This window comes from Lissotriton helveticus, chromosome 8, assembly GCF_964261635.1.
Source record: "Lissotriton helveticus chromosome 8, aLisHel1.1, whole genome shotgun sequence".
NCBI classification, from domain to species: Eukaryota; Metazoa; Chordata; class Amphibia; order Caudata; family Salamandridae; genus Lissotriton; species Lissotriton helveticus.
The window spans coordinates 1,262,196,978-1,262,218,376 of record NC_136069.1 but is presented as its reverse complement, the minus strand read 5'-3'; the positions used below and the strand labels follow the sequence as shown (position 1 = coordinate 1,262,218,376).

Sequence of the window (21,399 nt, the reverse complement as noted above, 5' to 3'; positions counted from 1 at the left end):
TACCACCACCACCACCACCACCATCATCATCACCACCCCTGCATGAGAGTGTGGAAGACTTGGAGGATGCTGCTGCTTATGTGGACCATATTCTTGACGACACCAGAGAGAAGACTGGCTGGACTGAGAATATATAAAAACAAACCATATGTCACTTTCACCATCATTGTACCATGAGCGCTGCCATCTCTGCATCCGCTAGATTGGTTTGTAGGATGTGTACAATTTACAACTAAGCCACAATGACATGATGATGATGTTATCCCTTAATTGTGTTTGTTAGAGTGTTATAGCGAATGTAATTGGAATTATTGTATAAAGGGCTGTCATGAAATTAAATTCAACTTTTGGAGACTTTCAAATTGTTATGTAGTTTAAAAGAATAGTTTACATTTTCTATCTGTAGAGAAGGATGACGACAAACAGAAACAGGCCTGGACACATAGGTATCGCAAATGCTACACAGTCATAGAAACATATATTGCTTTATAGAGAGATTTACTCTTCACAAGTACCCTGCCTACCTACAAACCAAATCCCCTAATTTCTCTACGATTTTTTTATATAGAGCAAACTTGGCTCAAGGGCATTAGAGCACTTTTCGTGGCATTACACAAGGTCAGATTACAATTTTTGTAGACATGAGGAGGTTAAGTGATTTACCCAGAAGAACAGGATGTTGAGCCAACACCAAGACTCGATCCTGTCCCCCACTTCCAAAGTTGGCAGTTTGACCACTATGCCACATGTCCTCCCCAATATGTATGTGCAGAAGCATTCAGAACATCACCAGCAAAACATGAATATGAATCGTTTGAAAAACTCAAAAAGTACCAGGCGAATCGCTGTCTTATAAATGTTTATCTTGCGCAACATGTTCCCTACCCGTACCATACGGAGGTGTGTCGGTAGACGCCTGTGTGCCATGACAAATTATCATCTGATCAGCTGATCTTTGCTGCGCGAGCGCAGGTCGCGCTGCTAGCTGGCTTGATAATTGGAGATTTTAAAACTACCTTTAGGTTATTTTCGTTATTTTATGTTGCTTAACCCCTGATTTTATCTATTGCTCTGCTGGGCATCTGTCCCCTTACTTGCAATTAATTTTTGGAATACTCACCGCCATTTGGCGGGTCCGGGTCCCGGGGCTGGTCACTCGTGGGCGCCATCTTTGATTGGGGTGAGTGGGTGTGTGCGCGGGCGCCATCTTGGAGCGTCCCGACGCTCGAGTTGTGTTGGGAGTTGCCTATTTAAGGCGGACTCACACTTTCTGGCTTCCTGATCTTTGCTGCACGAGCGCAGGTCGCGCTGCTAGCTGGCTCGATAATTGGAGATTTTAAAACTACCTTTAGGTCATTTTCGTTATTTTATGTTGCTTAACCCCTGATTTTATCCATTGCTCTGCTGGGCATCTGTCCCCTTACTTGCAATTAATTTTTGGAATACTCACCGCCATTTGGCGGGTCCGGGTCCCGGGGCTGGTCACTCGTGGGCGCCATCTTTGATTGGGGTGAGTGGGTGTGTGCGCGGGCGCCATCTTTGAGTGTCCCGACGCTCGAGTTGTGTTGGGAGTTGCCTATTTAAGGCGGACTCACACTTTCTGGCTTCCTGATCTTTGCTGCACGAGCGCAGGTCGCGCTGCTAGCTGGCTCGATAATTGGAGATTTTAAAACTACCTTTAGGTCATTTTCGTTATTTTATGTTGCTTAACCCCTGATTTTATCCATTGCTCTGCTGGGCATCTGTCCCCTTACTTGCAATTAATTTTTGGAATACTCACCGCCATTTGGCGGGTCCGGGTCCCGGGGCTGGTCACTCGTGGGCGCCATCTTTGATTGGGGTGAGTGGGTGTGTGCGCGGGCGCCATCTTGGAGCGTCCCGACGCTCGAGTTGTGTTGGGAGTTGCCTATTTAAAGTTGTCCTCTCCCGCGCAGCGGGAACGCGCAGAGGGACGCCGTCGCTTGGCCGGAGTCGTGCCAGAGTCCTGCCCGTCTGCGCTCGTCCGCGTCGAGGTCGCGGGTGCGGGTCATGGACTCTGGCCTTCTTCCTTATTATCATCTTGGTTGACATGGCGATGCTCAGGTACGATCGCGCTGCTCTCTATTCAATAAAGGATAGTCTTCTGGTGTGTAACCATGTCCCGGTATCCCCTCTTTCGGGACCTTATGACTGTACCTGTGGCTCCTTTTCCCTGGCCTCGCCCATTGGGGTACGCCCAGTTAACAGGACTGTCCGTAGTATTCACACGGACTGGACTGGGCAAACACTAATCATATGGAGTTTGAACGTTAGATCTTTGGTCAAGCACCATCAGTCTCTACGGGACATGATTGATATGGATTTTCCTGATATCATTTTCCTGACCGAAACTTGGTTACAGGACGTTGATACTGCCATCATTAATCTGGCTTTCCCCTCTACCTATACGGTGTTTATTCTGAACCGTTCGACTAGGGGAGGTGGTATAGCCATGGCGATTAAATCTTGTTTCCAGGCTGAGTGGAATACCTTGGATCTTCCAATGTGTGAAAGCGCCTCGTTTAAGGTGAAGGTCAGTCATCAATTCACCTTTAGCGGTGTGCTTATCTACCGGCCACCTGGGAATGACACGGCTTTTAAGGCTGCCCTTGTGGATATGGTTAACTCGTCGGCTCCGACATGCGCTAACTTTAATATAGTAGGCGACTTAAATATACATCTTGACCAGTCGGCATCTCCTTCCATTAGTTCCTTGCTGGCGGACTTGGAAGCGATGCAACTTAACCAACTAGTCACCTCCCCCACCCATATAGGAGGACATATTTTAGACCCCTTTTTTACCACCTTAGTTCGGGCTAGATCAGCTGACCCGATGGTGGTGGGTTGGACCGACCATCTACTGGTTAAAGTGACATGTCCCCTTGACAACCCTCAACTCAAACCGGTGGATAAACAGATCTTAAAGCGCAATTGGCGTAAACTTAAGCTGGAGGAGTTTGTCATGATATTGGAGGCACAACCTCTAGGCAAACTGCAGAATGTAGAACAGGGTTACGAACAGTTCTGCAACTGGGTTCTTACTGCCCTCGACTCTCTCCTACCTCTGCGCTGGGTAAAATGTCATGCTAAAAAGCGCAGCCCCTGGTATAATGAGACTCTTGCCGAGCTTAAGAGAACTTGCCGGCAAGCTGAGAGGGCCTGGAGAAAATCTTTTGATCCCACGTTAAAATCGCTGTACTTTGCTCAGCTTAAGTCTTACCACAGAGCGATTTGTCAAACCCGGGCTGCATACTATGCAGCTGAGTTTTCCAACAGCCCTAACCCCTCCAAGTTAATCTTTAAGGTACTTAAAGACCTGATGGGGAAACGGGCCACCTCACAAGAAATCTGCACTGACTCGCACTGTGAAAGCTTGGCATCCTTCTTTGTGGAGAAAGTGCAGAAAATCTATCGAGGATTTATACCATCTGCTCCCGGGGATGCTCTTGGTGATGTAAAGGCTTTGGTGTCCGAAACCTTGTCCACCTTGCCGGCCATGTCTAATGAGGTATTCGACACTCTGAGCCTCAAAATTAAATCGGGCTCCCCCTTAGACCCTCTGAAGCCGGAGCTTTTCACCCGTCTCCCGCCTCTTTGTCGTGAGCCCATTCTGGAGCTGATCAATCTCTCCCTTAGTGAGGGCGTGGTTCCGCCTTCCTGGAAGCAAGCTGTGGTCAAGCCCATTTTGAAAAAACCTAACGCTGACCCCTTGCTCCCGGAGAATTATAGGCCCATCTCCCTCCTACCTTGGACCGCCAAGGTCACTGAGGCGCACGTGAATACCATTCTGTCTGCCCACCTCTTTCGTAATAATATTCTTGACGAGAGTCAAAATGGGTTCCGCGCTCAACATAGCACTGAAACCGCCCTGCTCTTTATGATCGAGCATTTACGGTCAGTGCTAGATGCGGGGCAGACTGCGGCGCTCTTATTGTTAGATCTGAGCGCCGCGTTTGACACGGTGTCTCATGACATTCTGATGCGGCGTTTGGAGGAAGTGGGTATTGTGGGGAAGGCTCTTCAGTGGTTCCGCTCATTCCTCTCGGACCGGTCTTTTAAAGTAGCCATTCCACCTGGCCAGTCCTTGTACCACTCTTTGGAACTGGGAGTCCCTCAGGGCTCTGCCCTTAGCCCCACATTGTTTAACTTGTATGTGAAACCGCTGGCTGCTGTCGTCAGGCAATGTGGCCTTACCATGACATCGTATGCAGACGACACGCAGCTGGCGGTGACACTCAGTGGGGACCCTGAGGTGACGGCGCCCAGATTCCGGGCAGGACTTATAGCTGTGGCTAACTGGATGCGTAACAACTGCCTACAGCTTAATGCCAAGAAGACCGAGGTCCTGATTGTAGGGAAGCAGGCGGAACTCTGGGGAGATCAGTGGTGGCCTCTCGAATTAGGGATGGCCCCCATCCCAGCGGCCGAAGTTAAAAATCTGGGGGTCTGGCTGGATTCCAACCTTTCTTTTACCAGCCATACAAAGAAGATAGCAGCCACCTGCTATGGCATTCTGCGAGGACTGAGACCAGTCCTCAAATTCTTCGACCCTCCCACTCGGCAAATGGTGGTGCAGTCCTCTATCCTTTCCCGGATAGACTACGGGAGTGCCTTGCTTCTTGGAGTCAACCAGGCTGAGGCGACTAGGCTTCAGAGGGTGCAGAATGCTGCTGCACGGGCCATTGTAGGTTGTTCGAGACGTTGTTCGGTCTCCCCTGTCCTGGCCTCTCTTCACTGGCTTCCGGTCAGACAGAGAGTAAAATTTAAGGCTCTCTGTCTGACATTTAAGATTCTGAAGCTTTCCTCTCCACCGGCCCTGGCGAGTCTCATCTCTCTGTATGTTCCTACGCAGTCCCTCAGATCCGAAACTCACCATCTGGCGACTAAGCCTAGGTTTAGGCTGAGCAGGATGGGAGGACGTTCCTTCCGTGTTTTGGCGGCGGACTTATGGAATTCCCTTCCTGTACACATTCGGGCCCTCAACAGCCTGACTCTTTTCAGACGCGCCATCAAAACCCACCTGTTCACTTCTGCTATCTGAACTTTCTTCTTTTCAGCTCTGATCTGTTGTGTTGTGTACATGATCAGGCGCCAGGACGCCCCTTCGCTGGGGCAGCTGTTGCGCCCAATAAATGTTATTAACATAACATAACATAACATAACATCTACAATGCCATTGGTTCCCCACGGTTGCCATGACAAATAAAATGTGTTCCCCTATGACGCGTGGTCACCAATTTACACAGAAGGGGCGCACTACAGTGCGGCAACCAAAGTCAAAAGGAGATGCAAACCTGATGCAAAGTGTTAGTAAATCTGGGCCTAAGTGAATATGATTAAGTAGGCCAGGTGCCCCTGGCAATCTCAGGGCAAATATGTCTGTCTGATCTTTGAGAGACTACCCCCAAATGCAGCTAATATAGTGGGGGAATTATATACTATCTTCTTTGAATAAGACGCGTGTTAGTTCTTAACAAATGATGCTTTGTGTTTCGGATAAGTACTCCCTGCTGTGGTGTCTCCTAGGGCACATTGAAGGTGGTTCCTGGTGGCAAAGAAACACCTTTTTACAGAACGTTGTTGAGATTAATAAACTAGCGGCATATGAAAACATATTTGCAAAAATACAGGCTCCAAAAACTTTTCTAACTAACATTAACAAAACGTTCAACCTGCACCTGTCCTATAATTAAGTACGTGTACCTAAATATCCTCGGCCTGCGGTTATAGTGAGTACATTTTTTAATGTGAAATTTAGTAAAAATAACAGATTTCCATAAAGAATCTGCACATATAAAAATACAAAATACAAATATATTGCTAAATTGATTAATCAAAAACCATATATCTAAAAAAGTGCAACAAATCTGCAACGTTCTTCTCCCTACATATAACATGATTAGTACAGAACTTGATATGAGCTAAATCCGTTTTCTTGCAAATTTGAAAAGATGAAAGATTTCCTTAATCATAGTCTTCAAATAGCTTTCAACCCCACATTTCTTAACTAAGAATATGTGGGGGAGATAACAGAAAATGCAATTCATCCTCTACGAGCCCCATATTACACAGACAAGACCTGGAATCATCTGAAGGCCTTTTACAAATAAAACCAGAAGGGAAAGGGTTATTAACTATCTTCTAAAATTGAAGAGCTATCTTTTAACTTGCTAGCGGCAATTAATGCTTGTCATACTTCATTTCTTACTCATTGTGTCCTGGGCGCTAGTGCCACCTTATGTTCCCATCTACGGCCAATACCTCCTCCCAGTTTTTCACTGATCTATTTAGTGCCACCTTTAAAGATCTATGGGCTTTTGTGCGTCTAGAAACGAACCAACTCTTATTTATAGCCTTTTTATTTTGTAAGGGCATCTTTAACAGTTCTTTGATTGTAGAAGCAATGACATTAAAATCACTTTTAACTTCCTCATCCTGGGCATTTTGCATGTAATTGTCCCTAATACGTTTTGTGAATACATTTTCAAGGTTAACTTTACTCCATTTCAAGATGATACAGTTTTGCAGAAGCTATTTCTATATCTGTAATTTGTTCCATATTATTGGGCTTTCCATGACTACCAAGAGGAATAATGTCCATACTTTGTGTGCTATGGACACTTATCTAGTTTTGGTTGTGTCCTACAATTATGCACAAATTATTCTAAATTGTTTGTAATGAACAAATAATCAATTGTGGTTTTACAAACTCTGCCCCTAAAGGTATGTTCAAAGGGTGTCTACTAAATGCTCATCTCATTAGCAAATACCATATTATATTTAAACGTTATCTGGCAGATGCATCAAAGTTATGTTTTGCGAGTCCTTAATAGCGAATTTTAAGGAATCGCTATTGAAGACTCGCAAAACGGGATGCATGTAGCAATCGCAATGTTATTAGCGATTCCTACAGATTCCTTATTTGCGATTTGGTAATAGCTAATCGCTAATAAGGAATGGCTTTCCCATTCGTTCCTATGGGCCTAAAGGACCATAAGAATGAATGGGAAAGCCATTACTTATTAGCGATTTGCAGGCTATTACCGAATCGCTAATGTTCCGCTATTTCAAGGGTGCCAGGGTGTCCAAAGGACACCCTGTTGCACCCCTGAAATGGACCTGTACACAAATGTTACACACACACATGCCCTAAGGGCATGTGTGTGTGCAACATGTAACTTTGAAAAATGCACAAAAGTGCATTTTTCAAAGTTTTAGCAAATTACCACGAAGTTCAACTTCATGGTAATTTGCTCCCCCTATTAGCGAATTCGCTATTTTTTGGGGTTTCATGCATTGCATTTAAGGAATCTCATTTTGGGATTCCTTAGATGCAAGAGCAATTTAAGGAATCGCTATTTATAGATTCCTTAAATTGCGATTTCTGCATTTGGGATGATGCATCCCAAATGCAAAAATACCGGGAGCAAACGGCCAGATTCTGCGAATCTGCCCGTTTGCTCCCAGTATTTTCTTTGCTGCATCTGCCTGTATATGATTAATCTGTTCTCCATACCTCTCGTGGGAACATTGTGTCATTCCTTTGTCTAAACCATCATCCGACCCACAGACTTCCTTCAACCGCAAAGTAAATAAATGAGTATTACAAACCCCACCCAAATCATAAAATCAGGTCCATGTTTCCAGGATGAATTAGATCCATAACTCTATCAACAGGATGGCTCTCATTGTCTTTCTATGTAGTAAAATCATTGTTATAGTAATTAATTAGATAAAGTTGACTATTCATTAGCACTCTAAAACCAATAACCTGAAAATATTGGGAGTATCAGTTCTTATACGTCATAGTACCAGGGATAATGTTGAGATGTATGTTACCAGCCCCCGTTGCCCTCACCATAGCTGAGGATAGCACTGGAGAAGGTTGTTATTTAACCATTTATATGGGGACAGTTCACAGACCACGTTTCCTGTAAACCAGTTATCATATACTTGATAATCTCATACTGCTCCGGATTTTGAATTTTCCTTATAAGATCTGCAACATTTCAGAACATAGGACTATACTTATTTGTTTACCCTAGGGTGTCTATGTTTTTATTTTTGCCTGGAATATTGTTTATGTTCATCTAGTGGCGAGATATCACCATGCTTTTCCCCATTTGATCTTTTTGAACAAATGGCTATTCCTGTGTAGACGGTTGCTGGGAAAAAATCTGCTCATTACCTACTTTTTCCCCCCTTTTTTCTGAGTTTCATATAGCGTGAACTTGACCCGAAGGTAAACAGAGTGCTTTACATGAGCACCAGTTGCATTACATAAGGACACATTCATTTTTGTTAGGCACGGGGAGATTAAGTGATTTGCCCAGAATCATAGGATGTCGAGCGTCATTGCCGAGACTCAAACCCAGTTCCCCATATTCGAGGTCACCTGCCCTAGCCGTTAGGCCACATCCTCTCCTCACCTCCTGACACTAATGATGAGGATGCAGAGGGAACAGACAGTTCATGTTAGCCAGTCATTCTAATCCAGTGACCGAACCTCAGTAAATTGGTCCTTGGTAGAGATCATGAGAGTAGTGCACCTGTGAAACCAACTTCTGGGTAGTCATATGCAGTCCTTGGGTTTGTAAAAGTATTCAAGTGGAACCGCCATGATTCTTGGGTTGTTAGCCAGGGGGGAGCCCAGATTATGCAGAAACATTTAACTAGTCTAGGAGTTCTAAAGTGCATTACTATACAATCCCCCTGGTTGAACTTATTTCCTCTTCCAGCACAGTTCACTTTGCATACCATGATAAGATCTTCAAATAACTGATTTCTAAAATCTGTCCTCTGGGACATCTAATGGATTGATCTAATTCTCAAATTTCTCCAAGATTCTCGCTAATAGTCCCTCACAGGGGGAACATTTTTAAGAACACTTATGTACAAGGTTGCCTGCGAGGTGAGGTCCAAATGTTCTCTTTTTATATGACCAGAATTACAAATAGATGTAAAGTTACGCTGTGACCAGCATTACTACTGATCATTTCTGGACCTTCACATTGTGTAGCAGACCTCAATTATATTGCACCTCTCCTCCAGTGTTGGTGCAGAATTGTCAGCTTTGTTAGACACTTGTGACTTTTTGTTTGTTTATATCTTTTTTACCTCTTGTATTGAATCGAAACAACTGCTTTTATGTCTTAGAGTCTAGACAACATCAAATCCATTGTGGTTTTAACCAATTATTTAATCCCCTTAAGGCAGTAGCAAAATCTCCTTCAGCAGGTCCTGCTGTAAACAAAAATGTATAAGAATTATCTTTAGCTGGTTGTTCAGCCTCTTTACGATCTTTTGTAAGTACATCCCTTAGTTCTTTATTTAAGGATTTGACCATTAAATGTAAAAAAATAATTATTTTGTTCATAGTAGCCTCTTTCTTGGCTGCATTAGGTTGTGGAAGAATTTCTATTGTTAGAGGCTCATTAGAAACACAAACAGTGGTGTGTTCACATTTGTCGTCCTCTCCATCACATGGCAAATCAAACTTGACAGTAGATATTGGTCACCCCGTAATCTTCGCCACTGCACCTTGGGCAGATTTTACTCTCACGTCAGTGTTCAATATCTCTCTAATGATGACGCCCATTGTGTTGGTTAAGAAATAAAGTGAAGAAAGTGGCCACTTTCAGAATGGCCACTAGACTTCCTTTTTCACATTCTTACACAGTACCAGGGCATGAGAAGCCTTATTTCTCAGCTAATAGATGGGGCCTAGTCCAGCCTTTTTTGGTGGATGGGCACAGATTGGCCTAGTTTTCACCCGGGCACATACCTAGGTGCATCTAGCGCTGCATTTGGTGTGTGCTGTTTTCATGTCCCCTAACCTGCGCTGCTGCTGTTTGCCGCCACATTGCTGGTAAGCATTCTTGACAATACACTCCCCAGTTGATAGCGTCTCTCACGGCGAGTGCTGTTTTTATGAGCCCCACATGGCACTGATGGTATCCCCTGCCTCCTTTCAGGTAAGGATTCTAGGCAATAGAGTACCCAGTTTATAGTGTTCCACACCACGGGCCACGCGTACTGTTTTTAAGCACTCTCAATGGCGCTGCTGGTGTCCCTGCCTCTGTCAGGCAAGGATTCTGGGCAATAGAGTCCCCAGATTATAGCGTGCAATGCCGCAGGTAGATTGGGCTGTTTTGATACACCCCGCCCATAGCTGCTGGTGTCCCCCCGCCTACTGGCAGGTAAGGGTTCTAGGCAATAGAGTCCCTAGTTGATAGCTCCCCACGATGTGGGTGGTGAGTGCAGTTTTCATGCCCCCACCCAGCACTGATGGTGTCCTCCGCCTCTTGGCTGGTAAACATTCTGGGCAATGGGGTCCTCAATTAATAGTGCCCCTACCAAGTCAAATTCAATTTTCTCCCAGTCCTTTTTTCTGTTGGTCTTTTGTCGCTTCACTGCTATGAGGAGCGTTTCTGACCGAGTGCACTCGGTAGCGGGGGCCATATTTTAAATTGCGCCACCAGCGAGCACGTGATCTTTTGATACGGTGTTCAATGCCTTTTGATGGTTGCAGGTATGCAGTAGCTGGCAGCCATCAGGTCGAGTGAACTGAGAAAAGCAAAAATTGAAATCAGAACCCCGAGTTTCCCTGACGAATTTGCTGAAGTTATAGCAATGAAACATGTCAGCATCATATGTTATGTTATGTTAAGTGCAACTTGTATAGCGCGCTGACACCATAGGTTTCCTGGCGCATATAAACGCGGTATAATAAGAACCATTTTTAATTAGGACTACTTGCAGCAGTAGAATAAAGTTATTAAAGCTAGCAAGTTGCTCCACATTTTAGCAGTGGTGGCCATTTCGCCTGTTGGCTATCACAGGGGTTCTAGGTGCACACACCCACTTTTTCACTTTCAACTTAGATGAGTGGACAGATAGGTTGTTCATTTTTTTGCACGGCACCTATATCAGTTGGGAATTTATTATTATTTCTGTGTTTTTCTCTGTTCTTTATTCACTACTAAGAGAGAGTGACCGATGATGAGAAGTGGGTAAACTGGCAATTGCTTGCCAGGAACCCCTCGGGTGCTACTACCGTGAGGCACTCTCTCTTTGTTTACACTTTATTTCACTTGTTTCACTATTGGGAGTGAGATTATACCTGGGTTAAAGTTTAAGTAAACACACCACGACCCGACAGACTAGTGTTAAGTAACGCATCTGGGGCAGGAGTACGACTGATTGTGCAACTCTGCCATTGGCCGTACAATGAATTGGTGTGTGGTGGAGGAGGCATTTATTGCTGAATACTGATTGCGTGGGGGGCGGCTTCCTCCTTCTTTTCCCCTTGAGCTCCTTTTGTTTGTAAGGTCTTTTGTCGCAGCCAGTTTGACCAGGTCTGTGCTAATGTTTTTGTATTATATAATATGAATGTATGGCTACAGCCAGGCTGAAAAATATTAGATGCTATCCTGTGATATACTGGAACCCACACAGTTGACCGGCGACTGATTTGCTGGCTGGGTGGCCCCCACCAATGATCATTCTCTGTAGAGTAGCCCCATAATGATATTGTTGGTTGCTATTGATGCTATGTTCTTGCTGTGGATCCTAATGAAAAAATGGAAACGGAGTAGTGATCATATTGAGCATAGGATTCTGGCTGCCCTCATTAGTGTCTTTGCAGGTTCTTTTAGGGAACATGAACTCAGATTATAACTCATTTTTTTCAGCCCACACTTGTCCAAAGTATATTGGCTCAGGTGAGATTTCAACACAATTGAACTTTGTGTACCAAGGGGGTTGGAATGATCACCGGTGAGTGGAAAGTGTCCACTGGTATTGCGGAAGTGACAAAAGCATGTATTGATTTTCTATGTCTAGATAAATTTGTACAATAACCTTGCGGTTGAATAAAACCTTTGAACCTTGTTAGTCAAACTCAAGTGTTATTCATAATCCATACCTGGAGTCCACAGCCTTAGAGATTTATTTTCTTTGGATTTATTTCCTTATTATTGTGATACTTTGCTTTGTCTGTTGTATCACAAACGAGATTCTCTTATTCACAGAATTCAATAGGGGTGAAAGTAAACGAAGTATTGATAGTCCCAGCTCTCAGCCTCCTGACACTCCTGGACGTAAATTCAAGCTTATTCAGTGGAAATTTAAAGAGATGGCAGAACAGTTTCACCAGTATCAAATAACACAACGGGAACAGCAAGAGGTAAGTGTGCTTTATTTAAGATTGAGATATAGGGCAATAAGTAAAAAAATGTACGTTACAGTTTATATTGTTACATCTTTTGTTCTGTTATCTTTGAAACTCCCCAGCAACAGTTGTATGTTAAAATATTGGGATAAATAATATTGACCTGCAAAAATATCAACTCCCACCATATCACCAAGATATGTGTACATATGGAAGCATAGATTTACTGTTCTTTAGGCAACATCTACTTACCTTGACAATGCTGGTGGTTGATACTATTGAGTCAGTATAAGTGCAAGCCAGTTCTACCATTTCATGGTAGAGCACCCCATCAACAGGCTGTGATCATGAAAAGCATTATACAAGGTGCCAGGTTGTACCGCGTCTGCCACGTTTGTGAAATCAGCATTGCACTTTGCTGATTGACAGTAATGACAACAAATATATGTTATGGATCACATATAGAGCGCACTTCACCATAGGTCTCTTGGCGCTAGTAGCAGAGGAGAGCATCGATCACTAATTTAGGCATAGGATTGTTAGTACAACCAAGGTTTTAGGAGTCTCCTGAATATTCCATAGTTGGATACTGATCTAATATCCAATTGGAGGGTGTTACATGTGAGAGGAGCCAGAACAGAAAACCTGTTCCTAGCTGTTTCCTTTTGCTTCTTGGCACCTTTAGTAAATTGAGATGGGCAGATCGCAGATGGCAAGTGGGCATGTGGCGCTCAATTCTGGTCCATATAAAAAAAAGGCTTTTACCACCCAGAGCCTTAAATTAACTTTAACTGATGAAAATTCATCCTGTCCCAAATATAGAGCATGGTGCTTTGAAAGAGAACCTTATGTTCTATACTGTTGATCACAAAAATTAGCTGCATGTCATCAGCATAATTAAATATTTTCATATCTTGCGTCTGAAGATAGTGTAATAAAGGATGGATGTAAAGGTTAAACAAGTTGGGGACAGGGATGATCCCTGGGGCACACCGCAACCCAAGTGGACTTTGGCAGAGCGAAATGGGGGAAGGGAAACTGAGTCTGATCTTCGAGAAAGGAGGTCATCCACTCAAGTGCGGTGCCACACAGTCCTACACTGCTGACACTGTCAATCAATAAAGTATGATCGACCGTGTCAAATGTAGCTGAGAGGTCTAGCAGGACCAGTGCATGGGTGGAGACATTGCCTGCCTCCTTCCTCATTTCGTCCATAACAGCGGAAATGACTGTCTCAGTGGAGTGCGTATATAAATTGTTCTTACCTGAGCCTGGTGAAGTAGTGTGGCTCACTGGTTAGAGGCGGCAGACCCGAGAGCAGAGGACGGCCCGGGACCAGGGTTCGATTCCCGGCGCGGCAGGTTTCTGGACCAGGGTCAGCGGACTCGATAATTCTCTCGCCTCGGTGCCCACTCTGATCAGTGTTCACACTCGGCAACTCTGGGCATTAGCTTGCCTCATCTTCACTAACGGCCCCACCAGACCGCCGGGGATGCCTGGTCTCACCCTGGAGATACCCATTAAGGGACCATCTCTCAGGGAAGCCAGGAAGGGTTTCGCAGCGGTCGAAGCGCCTTGGGACCCTACGGGTAAGTAGTGCGCTATATAAATGCCTATACATTTACATTTACATTTACATTTACATTTACATTTACCTGTTTGCCTCCTTTGGTTCCTATTTCGGCCCCCAGGTGTTGGTACTTTAGACGAGGCCATGGTGTGGTATCCAACAGTTCCAGTGATCACAGTTATTTCCAAATGTATTGTCTTTGTCTTTTTCCCATTTGATTACAGAATAGCAACTTCTGGAGTTTAAAAACGAAGAAAGTTCAGTAAGGCAGCGGCAATGAGTGAAAGCGAGGATCGTTGTATTTGGTGTTTTGGGTGTAATCATTCATCGTAACAAACAGCAAAGTAATTGAAAGAATGGTTGAATTAAGCTAAGTCACTGGCAATCAGTTGGGGTGTGTTCCTGTGCATCATTTTTGGTCAATTGGGACTCTCTAGCCAAGCAGAAGCCATATGAAAATCAGTTGTGGTCCTGCTTCAGAAGGTGCAGTCACCCTGAACTGCCTGGCCAGGCTCCCTAAGATGAAACTCCAGCAACCCTAGACTGATTTCAACCTACTTGGGCATTGGTCATGTCACATGTAAAAGACAAAAAGATTGTCTTGACATCCTCAAGGTCATGTTTGCCCTCAGTGGGCCATGGTACTCATTGAGAGTGAGAAATGTCTAGTTACTGAATCAAGTGATCAGGACGCTACATCTGCATCATTGTTGCCAAAAACACAAAAGACAAGGCCCTGGCCCTGAAGAGAACTTTGGTCTCAAGGCATCATCACTCTTTTGAAACAGGCGGACACCTTCACCTGAGTGCAGTGGTGAACCATACCCTGTTTGGAGCAGAATTGAAACGTAACCCCCATCATAGACTTACACCCTATGAGCACAGAGAAGCAAGAGCAGTCTGCCTGTTCCACCCGGTGGCTACTGATTGCCCAATGACTCAGCACAGACTTACATTAACATAGCAGTATTGTAGAATGCATGGTGGGGGGTGTCCGTGGCTCTTCAGTAACTGATCCATTGCACAATATGCTGTTGACTTTGATTTTTTTGCCATCTGTTGTGCCACCTTCACCACTGAAGTCAAGCTGAAATATGATTTTAACTGCGCTAAAGTTGGGGGCTCAGCATCATCAGATGACCAATACGATGCAGCCTTGACGTAGATGCCAGGGCTGAGGCTGTGTATGGAACATTATTGGCTTAGTATGCTTTTGGGCAGTTTTACTTTTTTCCCCTTTTTTGAGGCCTCCGCTTCCAAATGTCTTAGGTATTGTTTTCAAAATAAAAAAATCAGCCATAGCAATAGTCTTCATTAGAAGAGTCATGCCTTCAATTGAACTGCCTGCACTGAATGTTATAGCACTTCTGCAAATTCTTCACTCGCCTTACTCCCTTGTTAGTCCTCACATTTTCTGATGCTCACATGGTAGGAATAATCTAGGAGCCATAGGTATTAGCTGGAGCAATACAGTCCATGCACCTGGTGTACTCTCTGTTGCTGTTGGCTGGCTCTGTTCTCTGCAAGTTTGACTCCCTGATATATACTTGACACCAACCAATGCTTTGACAGGGTCTAACATGTCTTTCGGGGTTTAGGGCGCAGGCTTGAAAGGTTCAAGGATTAATAATTTGGAAAAGGAACATACCACCCCTCAGAACTAATGTACACACCTTTTTGTTTGACTGGAATGAAGTTAACATGGCAATTAATATCATCTTTTAATTTTCCCACACAGTGGCAGAGCAGTTGCCGCCATGGTAGCAGGTTCTTCTATATTGTGCATGGTAGAAAGTCACTTCCTAAACCTTGTCTGATATTTCAGGAGCCTGTTTGACTCCATCATGCTTTCTTCGAGATGTTTCAGATCTTCTCAGGTTTAAGCCTTGCATGTTGGGATCACCATTCCTTGCAATCAGTAATTTGCTGGGTTATGACCCCTTTTTTACACAACAACAATGGTATCGAGTCCATCTCTTGCCGTGAGACCAATGCTATTTTTAAAACGGCAGGAAGAGATTGATTCTAAATAATAAAGGCTGGAAATGATCTGAAAGGTGAATAAACACATCTGCACATCTTGTCTGTTTGTGTAAACAGTTTGTGAGAGTGGAAATTTCCAATTGTAAATACTTGCTTGCACATATCTAACCAAACCTTTTTCCATTAATATCAGGTTTTTTTGTGGATAGAAATATGAGAAAAAGCCTTAGCCATCGGCTTTCTTGTGTAGCTAGGACGTTAGTGAGTTTCACCACCAATTTCTCTATTAACCCTTCATCATTAATGTCTCAACTTCTCTCAAAAGCTAATGTAGCAAATTCAGAATAGGTGTGGATATTCTAGGTAAATTAACAACATTTTTAAAAAAGTATTCACGTTCCGCTATCATAACCCCTTCTTATCCTGTAAGAATGTACTCTTTTAGGGTTATTACATTTCTAATTCACACCAAATGCATTAAAATGTCGTCAGCCAGAGTAAAAATGTGTGATTATTGAAGTCCAACACGTATTTTTCACTGAACTTCTCATAATGTTAAATTGGTGTAGTTGTTCAGTATTTGTATCCGTGTCTGTAAATTAGGGAATTTATCCCAGTTTTTAATATCCTGCGATTTAATCCTTTATAGGATAGAAAGAGGAATAAATATCCTGGACCACCATATCTGTTTTAATATTTACTTAATTGTATGTATATCCTTTTCAGCAAACAATTTTTAAAGTTAAATAAATGCCGTGTAGGAACTTTCTGTGGTTTTGCAGTGCATGCTATTCCATTGAAACTGTTAGCCTCCATTTGTGGTGCTTTAATTTGTTAGTTGTTGCTGTGTCAATATAAACCCGGAAGTAAAAAGAAGGTCTGTTAATAGCAGCTGCTTGCTCATTAATGGTAACCACATGACTGCACTGCCCAGATTACCCTAAAATGGCACCTAAGCCTTTCTGTTTCCTTCTAGTTATGAAGCTCATGTTTGGTCTTTTTTGGTTAATGAAACACTTGAAAATGTAACAGTATGCTATATGAACAAATGTCTGGTTTCGTGCTGGACTGTCATAACCCTATGTGATTAAGATAATACCCACAGGATCATGAATCTAGCCGTCTCTATAGCAAAATCTCTTTCCTCCTGAAGTGGCATTTTATCATGATTGGCTCATCAGCTCATCAGCTGTGTCTTAAAGCTGAGGACTGCAGTCATTACCACTCGCTGCCATAGTTACATACATCTGAATGGGATATTTCAGCCCATGTGCCATATCATCTGTACTTTTGATATGAATATTGACTTTTGCATGACATTTGAAGTCCAGATACGATTGCCATTTCGTTATTAAAGTCTGAAAGAAAAAGAAAAATGTGTGGTTTGTATAAATGTCCGCTTACACTCTGTGCCTTAATGGTGCCAATTTGCCCTGAATGCAAGCTTGCACCATGTTACTGGTAGTAAGGGCGAGCTTCTCTGTTCCATTTCTTCCTATGGGAGAAAGAGCTGCTAGTGTCATTAAATAACAATGGGCCTCATTTATGAGGTAGGGTGGCAGGGCAGTGCTACAAGGAATCTTGCTGTGCTGCATCAAAAGAAAAGGGAAGGAATGCGCCATATTTATAAGATACATTGTATTCGTGCTCATTTTCCCTGCATTGGCGCGAAATGGGCTGTCAAACGCCAACGCAGGCGCAACGCCAACGCAGATTTTTTCCAGGAAGGAACACCTTCCTGCACAAAATCAACCAATTCAGACGATTTCATCTTTCTATGTGTGCTGCAGAATGCAGCACACATAGAAAAAGGAAAAAACAAGTAAAAATGAAACATTTCTCCTCGTTGTGCCTTCCCAATGCCATCCCTGGGCTGGCATTAGAATCTGATGCATTCCCAGGTGTACGATTACTCGTAAATCTGTGAATGCTTCAGATTCCATGGATGTTGCATGTGAACACCCACAGCAACACCCACATCAGTGTTCTGCGTGAAAGTGGCACATATTTACAAGGCCATGAAAAGCCACATAAAGTGGCTTTGTAAATATACAGCGGCAAATTGCGCCGCCAGAACGTCAAAAAAGTGGCATTCCGATGGCGCAAAAGTGCCGCAAGATGCCTCATAAATGGGGCTTTATGTTTGTATTTTGTCCATGTGGACACTTTATTAACACTGATTTTTGCTAGCACAAAATGGCACAGAACACCACAACAATCCATGGAGCCAAAAAGTACTACATTGTAGTATGGAATATTGTGTTAAATAAATAGCCCAAAGGGGAAAATGAACATCATCCATGGAAATTTTGTAATTCGGCCCTTGATTGTATGCCCTTTGCCGTTTATGCTCGAAAATTTGCAATTTTTTTATTGACTAGACTTTCAAAGCAGATAATGGTGTAGGGGCTCAGTTTCCAGTAGGCGCTCACAACTGATCTAGCGCTTAACACCTGAAAGTCATCAATGTTTATTTATGCAATATTGATATCAAGTAGGAGTAGAAAAACAGGAATGATCCCAGATTACTGGACAATTGCACCATGGAGGGTAGTACAATAAACAGGTATAAGCAGGCAACGAAGGGGGTCACAGTAAGCGGTAAAGAAGAGCAGTATCAAATGATGGTACAATGGTAGTAGAAGCAATGTCTTCGAGTAGGTGAGCCTAGCCCACTTAAGGTAAGAATGTATTCATTACAAATCTTTTGGATTCCAATTTGAACACCGTCGTTGAGGAGATTCTGCGTACTTACGGTGGAAGAGAGTCCATATCTTTCGGGCAGTGCCAGAGGTGGCTCGGTGACAAGCAAATCCACACAAAAAAAGAGTAATCACCTGAGGAGTTGTTTCTTCATGGCACTGAACTGGTAGAGATACCTAAACAGTAAAACACATCGGGCCCGATTTACAAAGGCAATCTGAGACAAAAGTCTAACTTTATGACTTTTGGTATTCACTGAGGTCATTTATGATTTGTATCTTTATGTCCAGAGTTGGGCCCAAATCTCCGCACCCAGGCCGTACCTCCGCACCCGGGCCGTACTCTCCGGCCCGGGCTGGGTGAAGTGTAATCAATGGGCCAGACACTACATCATATCCCAGAAAAGTTTTCTCTGTTGCATCATGGACATGCAGTCCATGATTTGCACTTCCCTCAGTGTTGACTGTAGTGTCAAACTACCGTCAACACTGAGAGGAACGCAAATCATGGACTGAGGGGAGTGCAAATCATGGACTGCATGTACCATGTACCATGATGCAAAGGAGCACACTTTTCTGTGATATGTAGTAGTGTCCAGCCACATCCTTTTCCCAAACTGGTTTTCATGACCTCCTCTACCATTTATCACACGTTCCTAATGTCCCTTTATGTAAAAAATGGTATTCTGGCCCATTGATTACACTTCATCCAGCCCGATACAAAGAGTACGGCTCGAGATAGAGAGTATGGCCCAAACCGGAGAGTACGCCCCAGGCGCTGAGAGTACGGCCCGGGAGCAAAGATTCTGGCCAACTGTGGACGTAAAGATACAACTCGTAAATGACCTCTGTGAATACCAAAAGTCATAAAGTTATACTTTGTCTCAGATTGCCTTTGTGAATCGGGCCCATCATGTAGACGCAAAGGATTCAGAAACCTGAGATACTAGCATGCCCAAGCTATAGATGGAATCCTGGGTGTAGTATCCAAGCTGCAGTAGTGATAACAAAACCATGCTTAGCTAGCATACTCACTATTGCCCAGTTTTAATGTGATCTGGTTAGGTCTATATTAAACTGATAAAAGCCAGAGACACACTAGATGAGACAGTTTTTATTAGGTCTCGTGACCTTAAATGCGCGCAAGCGCATTGATGAGCGAGAATTCAAGTGCTCGAAATCCTCTTCAAACTAAGGGCTTCGTTCCTTGGCGTTTTCTTGAAGTTCATGTGGCCACAGGCACGCGCTTTTGGGCCATAAACTCTGTTCCCCACAGCCTTACATTCATTTCTCCTCCCCCTCCCCAGCCAGCTTCCCCCAGGCCGCAGCAGCACTCCTCCCACACCAGCACCTCCCCTCTCTCTCCCCGCAAACACAGCCTTTACATACTTCAAAGGCTTATCACTTCACACGGCCGCAGGCCGTGCAACCAGAGCACTTCAGTTGGTGCGCAGCCCCCCTCCCAGCACTGCCTTGTTACTCTCGGCCAGGCTCCGCATTTCACCCATTGAAATAACTTCAAAGGCTTATCACTTCACACGGCCGCAGGCCGTGCAACCAGAGCACTTCAGTTGGTGCGCAGACCCCCTCCCAGCACTGCCTTGTTACTCTCAGCCAGGCTCCGCATTTCACCCATTGAAATAACTTTAGAGCAGCATAAAAGGGTATACAAACAAAGTAATGTAACTAAACAGAACATATATTCTTAACTAAATGTGGCATATACATGGATAATATATGGAACGTATGTAAGCATAACATACCATATGTAGAGTGCAGAGTGCAGATTCAGTGTGCAGAGTGCAGTGTGCAGTGTGCAGATTGTGAGTGCAGATTGTGAGTGCAGATTGTGAGTGCAGATTCAGAGTGCAGATTCAGAGTGCAGAGTGCAGATTCAGAGTGCAGATTCAGAGTGCAGATTCAGAGTGCAGAGTGCAGATTCAGAGTGCAGATTCAGAGTGCAGAGTGCAGATTCAGAGTGCAGAGTGCAGATTCACAGTGCAGAGTGCAGATTCACAGTGCATATTCAGAGTGCAGATTCAGAGTGCAGATTCAGAGTGCAGATTCAGAGTGCAGAGTGCAGATTCAGAGTGCAGAGTGCAGATTCAGAGTGCAGAGTGCAGATTCAGAGTGCAGAGTGCAGATTCAGAGTGCAGATTCAGAGTGCAGATTCAGAGTGCAGAGTGCAGATTCAGAGTGCAGAGTGCAGATTCAGAGTGCACAGTGCAGATTCAGAGTGCAGATTCAGAGTGCAGAGTGCAGATTCAGAGTGCAGATTCAGAGTGCAGATTCAGAGTGCAGAGTGCAGATTCAGAGTGCAGAGTGCAGATTCAGAGTGCAGATTCAGAGTGCAGAGTGCAGATTCAGAGTGCAGAGTGCAGATTCAGAGTGCAGAGTGCAGATTCAGAGTGCAGAGTGCAGATTCAGAGTGCAGAGTGCAGATTCAGAGTGCAGAGTGCAGATTCAGAGTGCAGATTCACAGTGCAGAGTGCAGATTCAGAGTGCAGATTCAGAGTGCAGAGTGCAGATTCAGAGTGCAGAGTGCAGAGTGCAGAGTGCAGATTCAGAGTGCAGATTCAGAGTGCAGATTCAGAGTGCAGAGTGCAGAGTGCAGATTCAGAGTGCAGATTCAGAGTGCAGATTCAGAGTGCAGAGTGCAGATTCAGAGTGCAGAGTGCAGATTCAGAGTGCAGATTCAGAGTGCAGATTCAGAGTGCAGATTCAGAGTGCAGAGTGCAGAGTGCAGATTCAGAGTGCAGATTCAGAGTGCAGAGTGCAGATTCAGAGTGCAGATTCAGAGTGCAGAGTGCAGATTCAGAGTGCAGAGTGCAGATTCAGAGTGCAGATTCAGAGTGCAGAGTGCAGATTCAGAGTGCAGATTCAGAGTGCAGATGCAGAGTGCAGATTCAGAGTGCAGAGTGCAGATTCAGAGTGCAGATTCAGAGTGCAGATTC

General features: G+C 44.1%; 1 protein-coding gene across 1 annotated transcript in view; it reads left to right on the top strand.

The window, feature by feature from the left end:
- VWA3B (von Willebrand factor A domain containing 3B) overlaps positions 1 to 21,399 on the top strand; it is a 1,052,517-nt gene that overhangs the window by 872,271 nt on the left and 158,847 nt on the right. Inside the window, exon 29 of the mRNA XM_078658240.1 lies at positions 12,051 to 12,205. Within this exon, the coding sequence (XP_078514366.1) occupies positions 12,051 to 12,205 (155 nt within the window). The remainder of the gene's footprint in view (positions 1 to 12,050; positions 12,206 to 21,399) is intronic.